The following is a 13,300-nucleotide window of genomic DNA, read 5'->3' on the forward strand; positions in this document are numbered from 1 at the left end:
TCAACCTTCCTTGACCAGAAACATGACATTTACTCAATATTTGAAACTTTTTCACTGACTGAAGCAGTCAGAATTTTTATAACCTTCCATATATTTCATAACTGCATGCTTTTGGGGAAGTTCCAAACTTGTCTAGATTTTTATACTTTCCATCCTGCTTATTCTTACATCCAAAGCCAGTGCTTTCTATGCTGTTGCCAAATAACTGGTGAGCAAGATTCCTTTCTTTGTGCTGATCCCAGTCAGTTCACTGACTACTTTATTCTCTGTCTCTTGCACAAAGTTTATAAATCCCTCAGTGCAAAAGCTAAAGGCCTATTCCTTAGGCCCATTGTAGTCACCCCCTGAATACACTACAGGACTCATCATACCCGTCCCTGCTACCTTCAATCCACATACCAACACTTTGCTTGTATTTAAGGACAGAGATTGCTGCAGGCTGTAATTCTGACTACTTAAAGGACTATCATCCTAGAAAGGTCTGTGTAAGGCAAGGCTATAATTTGAAGTAAACAAGTGACTGAAAGGAAGGCACGTTGAAGTAGAAACAAAGCCTGCACTTCTTCCCTGTTTCTTAAAGAAATTTTTTAAAGCCTTTGCCACAGACAAAACCACACAGTTATTTTCTCACAGCTGTAATTACAGCTCACTCTCACACTAGTTGAACCACCTCGTCTGGCTGGAGGAGAAATATTAGAAGAACCTATAATATGCCTAGTGCTTTTATTCTCTATTTTATCCTCACTCCTGAAGAAGTCTGACCTATGAGAACTGCTGACGTATTTCTAACTGCAAGGCAAGCTGGAAACCTTGATCATTTCAGGAGATGAAACCAAGCAGCAATTTATTTATACAGTTTAAACCGCACCAACCGAAGCTTCAATGATAGATTTTGTACAACAGAAAAGGTTGCAGCATTATCACAGCTTCCTATGATTTTCACTTCATTTAAAATGAACACATATACCCCTTGAGCAGGGGTTTTCAAGCATTTTCAGTACACAGAGGCAATTTTGCAATGTTAATCTGGATTATCAGTGAGTTTCATAACAACTTCACCCTGAAAGTGAGGAAAAAGGCTACAGCACCAGGTTCTGTGCTGAAGATAGCTCAGATCATGGGTCCAGATGGGATATTTATTGTGCCCATTTGTGGATACAGCCAGTGGGTCAGAAAGACTAACAGAATATTAAGTAGTTTAACATCCTTGATCACAAACACACTATGATTTCACCTGCTGGGACTTAAGCAAAGCAAATGTCTCCCAAAACTTTTCTGAAACTTATAGTTTGACTTTATGGCTACTACAAAAAACAACTCTCTCTGGTTATCTTGAGAGAGAAACCCCAAAGATACTGAAACCTTTGGTTTTGTGTTTGTTATCGGAATGCAAAAAGACAGTCACTTTCTTCAACATTTCAGGACTCTTCAAAATACTGTGTTGTTTCAGATACTACTCTAGAAGATTAGATACGCAAAAGAAAGACAAAAGTTTTGCACTGAGAAATGAAAAGTGCTCACACTGGTTTGCACCTGGCAGGAAAATGCAGAGATATTATCACAGTCTGGAGGTACTGTGTTTTGCCAGATGCCATTTCCGTGCTCGTTACCAAAAAGCTCCAGGATACTCCCAAGCTCGCAAGAAAGATCATGTTTTGCTTCCATGTCCAGTCGACAGACTTTTTTGCTGCTTTTTTTTTTTAACATACACTTCTTTTTTTCTCTTTTACTTAGAGGAGATTTGACAAAAATCTCTGAGCATATGGGGATTCAAATTTATCTTGATGTAATTTGTGAAGTAAGGGACTATTTTCTGATCCAGATGGAAGCTAGAAGGCGTTACAAAAGACTATTGAAATCAAGCTGTTGTATCTCAACACGGCACAAAAACATCTGTTCTTTGTTGGCCAAGACACAGTTAATAAACATTATTATTAGGTAAGCATCCTATTGTGCCTGTCATCATACATGTCAATCTCTGCATAAATTAGGACTCTAAACCCAACAGCAGGGAAAGAATTAATCTCTGAGAAGCATGGGCCAAAATAACGTTTATGCCTGTCAACCACTACCTAAACCTCACACCATCTTTTTACTCAGGCTTAAAGCAAAAACGTCCAGGAAGCTTAAAATAATTTAGAAACACTTCTCTATTCTCAGTATCTCAATGTTTGCTCAAACGGAGCCCCTAGTTAAAAAAATAACAAAAGTTTTTCTGCATAAAGTTGCAGGAAAATTTATGGGACTAAACCTCTGCATATTCTGCAAGTCTCACCCTCAGTACACGCAATCTGATCCCAGCAGATTATTCAATCCCAGAAACTAATGACATAGGTGAATATTCACAGATACCCTTGACTATCTTGAATTTGCAGAGGTTACAAGATCTTTGACTGTTTAACAAAGACCACTATCAATAAAGCACCACAAAGGTTTTTTTGTGAGATTGGGATCACTTTACTCAATTCAGACCTCTACGTGACACAGGAAAGTACAGCAGAAAATGAGTTACTTTTCTTTTCAGTACAGAGCAGAGCACTATAAAAGCAGCTTTTACATTTATTTCAAGATCTCAGGGTTTCTTCTGACACTGCAGCAGAATGAAGTTTAAAAGAGGTCCTTTATAGAGTCATTTGTCAGTCCAGGTGGCCTGGCCATGCAATGATTCTGCAACGTTTTTTCTCAGGCTGTCCCTTCCTTGTACTTTAACATTTCAATTCACACTTGAGGCTCAGTGACAAAGTACTTGCCTACCATTGCTTCCCCAGTCTGCTTTTTTTAGACCTTTGATTTTGGAAATTGTTAATCGGTTTGAAAGAGCACACTCCTGCAGTAGCTTTGCCTTTCATGTTTCTCCAAGGAATATTCTGTTTCTTAATGTAGTATATAGGACATTGCATAAATGAAGTAAATATATTAACTGAGCAACTTCCCAACCAAAATAAATCCCAGTAACTGTTTGCATGTACTGAAGATACTAAGCTTCAAGCTTCAAATTCATATGCCAGTGACTGTTTTCCAGGAAGGCGAAACCTCTTTCCAAGTTGTTTCCTGATGGCATAATTTACCCAGGAAGCAGGAAATGTAAATACTAGGATCTCATCGACCAGCTGGGGTCTGATCTCCCAGGACCCAGATAAAAGGTCAAAATCTGAGTTTCCTCACACCTCCTTCTGCTGGAATTAGGTCCCTATGAACAGGGAAGGCAGATTCAGAAGGCTAAAAGAAAAAAAAAAGAGAAAGCCTCTCACTATACAGGGTGTTGAGGTTTAGTGGCTATTCCATCTCAATGACACTGCTTTAAACACTTCCAAGGTGTTTGACGCCTTTTGTGGTTCTTCAATGTTGGATCCTAAGATCTGGTTATCGTGGGAAAATTAAGATAAATTCAACACATTCCTAAGTTACCTTTTTGATTACTGGCCTATAGAAAATGAACCAAAACCATCCAAGTGGCTCACAGAACTCCTTCCACTAACAATTACACAGAGCAGGACGCTGGAGTCATCACTTCTCAGCTTTAGGGCAAAGAATAACTTCTTGTACATAGCTACCATGTTTTTGGGACCTTGTACATTCTTTTGGTTCCTTTCATCATGTGACGTTGAACCAGTTTCAACTTCATTCATTTCAAATTTGAATCATCTCACATACCTCCATGGATGAAGCCTTTTGTGCTTCTTTGTACTCTGCCTTGATGCCCTTTTGCTTTCTGTATTTACCGCATGTGTGAGTCCAGCCTTCTCTTCGTGCTGCTGAGGAAAGCAGAGCCAATGCACTCTGCAGGCTTTGGCCACTTGGCTGAGTCTGTGCTAGTATTTCAGCAAGGATAATAGCAAGCAGAAAGATTTTGAGGAATCTTGAATGGACCACTCTAGGTTAGGAGCTGCTGGCACATTGCGATACTGGTGCTGGTGGCTTTTCACCACCTCAGGGAGTGAAACATTTCCCTCTTCAAGTGTACCAAGGTTAGGAATAATTCTATTCTTCCACTGCGTACTATTTTGTGCTCTCTCTCTGGGTCAGGTTTTCAGTCCCCTCACTTCCCTTTCTTGTCTTGTACGGGTGTAAGAAAACGATACTGGAGAAGCATTTATCTGGGGTAACAGAGCTGGTACCCTCAGAAAACAAAGCTGGCATTTGCTGACACTGGGTGAGATAAGAGAGGGGAAAGAGCTGCACAATGAAGAGCTGCACAATCTGTCCCTTCTGATTTTATACTAAAAAGAACATTCTAATATTATCTTTTGCCTAAGAGACCTCAAGAGGTACTATTACTGGAGAATGATATTTCTGATCTGCATCTCACATACCATATTCCTTCTGCATACTTTTCCCTGACCTTGCCAGGAAGAATTTCCCAGAAATTTTTCAATCACGGGGTATTGCAAAAGCTCTTTAGATCACCACAGTCAGCAACAGTTACAGAAATTACATGACTCTCGGAGTACTTGAACACTGGTGGAGTTCCCCTCTGCAGAATAACCAGTGGCAGCTATATCTTCTAGCCAAGGGGGATGCTCCCAGGGAAGACTCTTTTGCAGGCTCAGTGTGCTTCAGTGCCAGGATTTATACTGGCACTTGCACCAGTCATGCTTAATGTCCAGGGGAAGCTGAACTCAAAGATCTTAACCAGGATTATGAAATTCTGATGGGGACCCCACTGTCCCAAACACAGCAGCTGTCCATGAGAAAAACTCCACCCAAAACATAAATATCATTCTGGACAGTAAACAATGTGGCTTTTGAATTCCACAATCCTAAGAGCTACTCATCTCATCTGTCACAAAATTAATCTAGACTTCTAATCTTCTCAACATCCTTTACAGACAACAGAGGAAGATTTTTCCACAGTCAAAATCATTTAGTGCCAGACAGATGTCTAACAGGCAGGATGCATCAGGCATGTTGTTTCCACAAAATGTGGTGACCAGACAGTCAGCTCTAGGTAACAGACCCAGCACTTTGACTGCCAAAGTTAGTTGAACGCCATTTTCTCATAGGGAAAGTTAAGAATGTTACAAAGCACGTAACTTGTAATCCACTTTCCAGTGTGGCAGAAGAAAAAATAGGGCAATTTGAGTATTAAGAAACCAGACCCGGTGAACATTTTCAAACCTTATTTATTTACCTTGCTGTTTATAAGTAGAAATTAACAGTGGTGACAAAAAAAATAAGTGGTTTAGATCTGAAAGAGGTGGAGCTCTGCAGTATAGATGGAGGCACTAAAAAAATTTGAGAAGCAGTGTTTCGCTAAACATTTCTCTGCTGTTTCTAGTGTTGAATGGATAATTCCATGTATCTGAAGGAAGACACTTAGGACATACTCCATCGCCTCAGGGAGTGAAACGTTTCCCTCTTCAAGTGTCCAAGGTTAGGAACACTTCTATTCTTCCACTGCGCACTCTTTTTGTGCTCTCTCTGGGTCAGGTTTTCAGTCCCCTCACTTCCATGAGACACATGGAGTCTTATGACATACTCCCTGAAACACCAGGGTGAAAAATAATACTATTTCCTTTTGAGATTTTCCTTATCCAAATACATTGGTCTTCCAGACAAGAATGACTCCTTAACAAGGACAGTAAGTGAGAGGCTATCAAAGTAGGAAAAAAATATAAACCAATCTTTAAATAAAAATTTAGTTCACTCTTACTTTACAGAATATTTAAAAGCACCATAGCATTTTACTGTCATTTCTAAAAATGACCAAGAAGAGACTGGAATGATTTCAGCTGTTAATATAGAGGAAACTTTGTGAAGAAATGGATGCAAGCTAAGCAAAAGCAAAGTAATATTTTGTACACCACAACTATAATAATCAGAATCTGGCATTGGTTTATTAAAATTTTGCTTTCTTGGAAGCAAAGCTTACATGTTCATAGACATCAAATTAACATTGCTTAATTTTACAATTTGCTAAACAAATACTTTTTTACCCTGAAGGGCATATGCAGATCCATCTATTTGTGTCACAGTTCTGTTGATCTGTGCTTCAATATTTTTTAAACAATTAGTTCCTGTACAATTTTAATGGATCTTAAAAATTTCTTCCAATATTGTGCAAGTCACAGGCAGGGCCATTTTGAAGTGTGCACTTCCTTACATAGTTTTTTGATCAGTACTTAACTAATGCAACTGTGAAAAACTATACACTTTCAGGAAAATGTTTAGATTTTGGTCCTGTACTTAAAGACCTTCTATAATCAAGTTGTTTACATGAATTTGAATCACAAGCATGTACACAACAAAACCACTATACCAATGTTTCTTGGTCTATGCATAAAAAGTATGTCTTCTACTTACACTAAAACATACAAAAAATAAACTACAAAAATTGTTTACACTTGATTTCAGCAAAAAAAGCTTTCTTCAAGAAAAATGGTTCTTCTTTTTTTCAGCCATCAAAAAAGGAATGCAAGTAAACAATAAATACATGTGCTTTCTCCATATAGACATATTTACACTTGAGTCTTTGGCTTATATTTAAGTTTCTTTATAAAGATCTTTATGTGATCCAGCCATCATTGCACATTAAAACAAAATAAGCCAGTTTTTCTTTTACTATACATAATATATATATATGCAACACTTGAAACGTATAAAGAATGAACCTTACTATCAATCTGCACTGTTATTGTACTTTAACAATGTATCAAAAGAAAAAAAATTAATACCATATAGGAAATATTGATACATGCAACAGATGGTCGCTCTACTGCATTTGAGAGACGGCTGCATATACACACACGAGAAGGTCTAATTTGCGCAAATCTCTTCTGACTCTGGGTTTCATTAAATAGTATTTATGTGGCACTAAATGTTGATACTGTATACAAGCATAGAAACAGATTGAGTTCTTTTATTAAGATACACAACTTCATAAGAAAAATACTTTGCATTTAAAATTTAAAATCCCTCCCACCCCCTTCTTCCCCTAAAATCTTTCTTCACAGGATCAAGAACTGTTGTCAAAACAGCTTACTGAGATTCATATATTTGGTGAACTTCGCCACATCCCTTCCGACTAAGAGGATTCCAGGTACTCCAGTGCAACATCGTAGCAGAAACGATATTGCTCCTTTAAGGGGAGAAGGTACAGAAACAAAAGGTACATTAAAATCTAAAATCTTAGCAGCAATATCTGTAACTAAGAACATCCTTTGCTAACTAGTAAGCCAGACAGGATTGGATTTTCTACTTTTCCCCCCTATTACACAAGTATATTACCAGCCCTGATTTAAAAACTCACCCTAACCAGTGAAGTGAAAAAGGACCCTGACCATGGAAAGCAATGATGTGCTCCTCTGATCTTTTCAGCTTCTGAACTCTTTTATCAAACGTGAAAAGCTCTCCTCTCAGTCAGAACATTCTTGCAGTGAAAGCATCTCGACTCTGTTTGTCAAACTTCTATTTGAGTTAGCAGATATTGGGCAGTAACTGGTGCCTGCTGCTTGGGCAGCCAGAGAATGGATGGGGAATACTGAGCCATGACATGGAGCTGCTTGGGGTCCAGAGCCCATTGGTACAGTCCTGTTGATGTAGCATCCAAAATATCAGATGCACATTTAAAAGAGAAGTTAAAGCATAAAACCTCACTGTGGTTATTATTTCTTCTCAACAATGCTGCTGTTGAGCTGATACTGTGAGATGGGGAAGAGGAAGGAGAGAGGAGAGGGGAAGAAGAAATAAAGCCAAGGAAATTAATTTGATGTCTATTGTCCTTATGATTTAAAAAAACAAATCTGCCTTTGTGATTTATTTTTGTTTGCAAAGGAAGATAGTGTGATGCATTAACAGGAAATTGCGGGGATATCGTAAAGGCTCTATTACACTGCTCACTGCTGTTATCTGATCCTGTTGCTGTATGTAGGGCACATGACAGTGCTGTATAGTGGTTTCCCTGCTTTGTTTTCTAACTAACGACTCAACAATTGCTGTTCAACTGTTCTGAATAAAAATCCACACAACACAAATACATAACTAAAAAAATGTAGCAACTTCAGTGTAAAGCTGCACTGGAATTCAGGACTATTTTGAAATGCAATATAAGTTTGCAGGGCACTTATCAGAAACAAACACAATCTACCTTGGCCTCCCTTTACAGAGACACAAATAATTTTCCATGTGATCTGACCTGTTTTCTTGACAGCAGTGTACTGAAATCCAGGCAGCAATTCAATGTGTTGTGTCTCAGATGTCTGTGGCACAGGAGAATGCAAAGCATTTGCAGCAAAAGCAGCAATACCTAGCCCAGTGTCACTGCTGCTACAGGGTGTTCTATTTGTTAACATGTTAGCCATCTTAATTTGTGTGGTGGCAAGGGATAGAAGTGATGCACAATGATTAAGAGAATCATGCCACAGAAGCTATTTGATATTAAGCAAACACTGGCACCTGGAAAAAGGGGAATATGAGAAGAGGCAGCTACAGCCATTTTGCACAATATGCAAGTTCACAGGGTCAGAAGCAATTTCCACTATGCGTAAACTACAAAATGTTTTTAATTTCAATTGGCATCCCTGATTTTTATGCTGTAGGCAGCCATCTGGCTGAAAAGTGACACTGGCAGCTGGCAGTGTGAGACTCAAATGGCAGGAACTCCCAAACACTACATAACCTGCTTTCATTCACCTACAAAAAGGAAAAACAACCATGTGGGAGAATTTTTTTAAGGACCTTCCAGTCCTTAATATTTGGGTTTTGTGACTGAAGCAAATGTTTGAATAGACAGGCACTCATACTGCATGCATAAAGATTAACCAGAAAATTCAAGGTTGAGTTCTGGCAATGTACATACAGATATTTAGTCTTGCAGTTTTGCTAATTCAGGCTCATATTGTTTATATTAGTTTATCGTTTATTATAGAACTGTCAGACTCAATGCTCTTAAGGATCTTTTCCAACCTAAATGATTTTATATATTCACTTGCAACATACTAGATCCAAGTGTTCAATTTTAAAGTTCTGAGGTATCATTTTGAGTACTACAAATCTGAGTAAAAAAGATTATCATTATTCAGTACAACTTTCAAAGCAGCAGTTGTTACTAAGGAGCAATATATTCACATATCCAGCTACAAATCTGTACTTCACAACTTGCTCCTACCAAGGAGAAATACCTTGCTCTGTACAATTTCAAGACGACCTGTGTGAGCACAGCCTGCTGCAACTTCCTTTCAAACGGACCGAGTTATTTTGGGAAATTAAAGTGCATTCTGTTAACTCAGAATGCTTTCTGTGAAAAGCATGCAACCACTACAAGAAAAGTAATGTAAAATGCTAAGCCTGTCCTCTCATGATGCTGACTTGCGTTTACACTCAATATCTGTCCTTTCTTCTTGTGGCCCAAGGTAGGTTTGCACTGGTTTTTGGGCACGGGACTGAAAACGCAGCTCACACAATGAGACAGCCTCTGTCTCCCTGGCTGTTTGCAGTAACCCTGCGGGGCTTACCGGAGTTTCTACCATGTTGGGCTTACTGTTCCGCAAGGTCTTCACAGCATGGAAAACGTCCACCACATTCTGCCTTTTCACCATCTCAACCACAATGCCAATGGCACAGAACATCCCGCTCCGGCCACCGCCGTTTCTGTGGAAAGGAAAGGAGAGAGTTAAATGTCACTGTGGCCTAAGAGAGCATCCAAAACGCACTTCTGTTCTTTCACTCTGTAAGCACAAGTGATTCCTGAGTCCCAGAGGGACACCACACTTTAGCAATTTCTTTGCAGCTCCAGTGGGTTTGGTCTAAGACATTTGCTTTTTCTGACCTTCCTCTCAATTACTGCTTTTGAATTCTGCCCTTACAGCCCATCATGCTGCCCAACCATGCTAGAAGTCTAAATTACATATGCATCAGAAATTAAAAAAAATACCCAAGTTCAATGGCAAGTAGAACATTAGAAATAATAAAAACAAGTTCAATGCCAAGTACATTTTGCACTTAGTTCTGGAAAGACACTCACTGAAATTCACCTATGATATGAGGATTATTCAACCAGATATGTTAAGGCATCACTGATTTAATAACTTGTTGACCTTTGGGGACACTTCTGAACCATTTTAATCTTAATTTCAAAGAAATTAAGGTAGGTATTTCTTCTTATTAAGTTTGAGGTGGTGCAGGGAGACACGGGTCACTAGTTAATTCTGAACTTTTAAACAGAAGACTTTTTTGCAGAGTAAGGAGATACACATATTTCAGTTCCTAGGTTTTAAATGTTTTATTTAAATAAGGTAGGAGACAGATTGATTATTCTCTGCTTAGGAAGAAAAAGATGCTGTCTTTTCAAAACTCCCAAACCAGCTCCCATTTCAGTATCAGGTAAGCAGCCAGTGGTCATTTACCAACAATAGTTTTAGTATCATGTAGTGTAATAGAGCTTTTTTTTCTGATTTCATCTATCCATAGTTTAAATCTATCAAAATACTGTAGGCCTTCCTTTTGGGGAAAAATGTAGCACACTATCCAAAAGAGACACAAAAAACCCCTATTTGGCACTCAGTATAAAAGACTTCCTTACTGAAACCAGGCAGAAGAAACAGATCTGTACAACTCTTGCACCTGAAAAACATGCTATTATGTACAGAAGATGACAGTATACACAGTATCATTATAGTACCACCCCCAAAATATTCATTCCTTGACCTGACACAGAAAAATCCAAAAGTTGACAAAAAACCAACCTAGAGTGGTAGGCAGTGGTACTTCTTTCTTTTTATATATTAGAAAAGTAGCAGGCACATGTGCAAAAGAAGGTATCCATAAGAATACTGCTCAAATTTAAACTAAGAATTAATTTTTAAGAATTTATTTGAAGAGCAGCAATTGACTTTCTCCAAGTTACTCACAGGCAATGGATGATGGTCCGGCCCTCCCCTTCTTCACATTCCTCTTGCCATTTTTCAACTTGAAGAATTAACTTCAAGAAGGATCTCTTGGAAGCTGGTACATCTCTGTGAGAAGCCCATCCCAAATACTGGAATTGCTGGACCATCAGATAACCTTCTTGTGGCTGAGGGAAATCCAAGAGCTTTAGGTCAAAATGGCACCTTTACATCTTGGTTTAGAAAAACAAAATATAAAACTAACATGAAACCTAGGTGTTTATATTATGTACAGATTCTAACATAGTATACATTGCATGGTAGGGCTTCCAGTAATTTCTACCACTTCAGCTAAAGGAAGATGTCAGAAGAGGTAAAAAAGGGAACTATACTGAAGAAAACACTACAGTTTATCAATCACAAATATAACCTATCCTGAATTTTAAATCAACAAACTCCCTAGATTCCATAGATTCTATGTGCCAAGGTTGCTTAACACCAATAATCAATTTACAATATCACTATTAAATCCTTAGACCCTCAGAAATAAAGAGAGAAACCTTTGGCTCCTATGCATGAACTAACCCCATTATAAATGAACAACAAGTAATATTGGTGCACAAACATGACTACTGTCCTTGAAATCTTCCCTTTGTGCCAGACTGTCATGACAGCCTTGCTGCCAGTCTCTGAGCCTCGCATGTGGTAGATGTGACACAGGGAGATCTTTGAACAGAATTAGACTGTCACAAGAAAGGCCCCAATAAGAGGAAGAATAAATAGTCTATCTAGTTTCTTGAAGCTGAAGATGACGAGTAGGAATGTGGATTTTAGAAAAGGAAGAACAGAGCAGAGAGATTTTTAAAAGCAAGATTTATGAGCAAAAGGGCATGGGAGACAGAAGCAAGTAGAGGAGAAGAAAAGCAAAGCATCATAAAAAAAAGAAGAAATGGAAAAAAAAAAAAAAAAAGAGGAAGTTCAAAATACAAGAAAAAAGCACTATGGTGTAATATTTGCCAGTGTGCCCACACTTTAGTTTCCTGTAGTTTTCAAGAAGAGCTGAAAATGCTTTTTGCAATTCTGAATATAAGCAAAATAAAAATTTGAGCAACATACTGGCCACATGAAAACTGATATTTGCCCTCAGAAAAATGAAAATGTGACAAAATAAAACAAAAATAAAATAAAATAAAATAAAATACAAGAAAAATCTTAGTGTACACAGTAATCAATTTTCCCCACAGTTGTCTTTCAAGATAAATGAGAGTTAAACATATACTCAAGATACACTAGCAGCTGGTGATAAGTTCAGTACTGGATGGAAGAGAAAAAACAGTTGTGGTAAGTAAAATAAGGATTGCTGGTTAATTGTGTATAGAACAGTGTCACAAGCATTTGTGGCAGGCAACTTAAATAAGCAATTCATAGAGGTGAGCTAAAGAGGAAACACTGTGTGGCGAGTAGGGTTTGAGAAGGTGCTGCAAGAGTGTGAAACACTATGGGACAGCAAAAAGACAAGATGGTGCAAGGTATCAAAGAGCTGACAAGAATGCAAGACTGGCACTGCTACTGAAGTTGAGAAAAAGATAAATGTAGGTCGAGGCACAGTGGTGGCAGAACCCTTTAGAGGCAGAGGAACTTTCAGAGTTTTTTCACACCTTGCTTTGCAGGGTGCCGCAATCTGCCTTTCATGTTGTGGTTTTCACATTTTAGGCTGTGAAGGTGCTGGTTGTACAATCAGCCTCAGTGTTCCTGTTCCTGATTCACCACAGAAAACCTCTTACCAAAGCTATGAACTAAATATCTGTCAGTACATGTTAATTACAGGGATATTTCTTTTACTGTACACCAAACAAACAGAGCACAGAATGCTTCTCACTCATCAGTGAGAATGCCTCAGAACAATGTCCCTTCACCTTAAAGCTCTGTCTGCTTAGTGTAGAAAAGTACTGTAGGAAAGGACTGTAGATGTAGGAAAGTACTAGAAATTAGTATTAGATATTGATGCTTGGCTGACTCCTTCCTGGGTAATGTCTTATGAACATTAGTATTTTACTATTATTCAAAATTAAAAAGCACAAAAGCCTAGAGAGCATTAAAAGTGACACATTTTTCTGTCACATATTGTTAGAATAACACTTACTCTTGTTAAATTGCATATCCTGAAAATTCGGTTTATGACGTCACAGTCCATTGAACACGACATGCATTCCACTTGGATGGGGCCGTACCGCAGTATCCCTTCCTCAGGCCAGTATTGTGGGCAGCCCTGTGCCAGAGCAAAACAGGCATCATTAAATGGTAACTTACTACTTGAGTATTGCCTTATTCCACTGCAGACATCTCACCTAACCTTTACTAAGTGTTGATTAGTTGCTGTAAAGCAGAGAATAATTGTAGTCACTGCACTGCTCTACATTTTCATCATGTAGTAAATCCAGAGGGATTAAAGCATGCGATGGTACATGGAAAACTTG

The 13,300-nt window shown here is 38.4% G+C and overlaps 1 protein-coding gene across 18 annotated transcripts in view; it reads right to left on the reverse strand.

The window, feature by feature from the left end:
* Positions 1-5,105: 5,105 nt before the first annotated feature.
* The window catches only part of PTPRK (protein tyrosine phosphatase receptor type K), a 392,047-nt gene continuing 383,852 nt past the window's right edge, over positions 5,106-13,300 (reverse strand). For all 18 annotated transcript variants that reach the window (XM_048296431.1, XM_048296435.1, XM_048296424.1 and 15 more), the window contains 4 exons: positions 12,967-13,092; positions 10,848-11,011; positions 9,453-9,588; positions 5,106-7,078 (listed from right to left, as the gene is read on the reverse strand). In XM_048296431.1, coding sequence (XP_048152388.1) covers positions 7,025-7,078; positions 9,453-9,588; positions 10,848-11,011; positions 12,967-13,092 — 480 coding nt within the window. In that variant the 3' untranslated portion in view covers positions 5,106-7,024. The remainder of the gene's footprint in view (positions 7,079-9,452; positions 9,589-10,847; positions 11,012-12,966; positions 13,093-13,300) is intronic.

Source organism: Corvus hawaiiensis, chromosome 3, assembly GCF_020740725.1.
Source record: "Corvus hawaiiensis isolate bCorHaw1 chromosome 3, bCorHaw1.pri.cur, whole genome shotgun sequence".
NCBI lineage: Eukaryota > Metazoa > Chordata > Aves > Passeriformes > Corvidae > Corvus > Corvus hawaiiensis.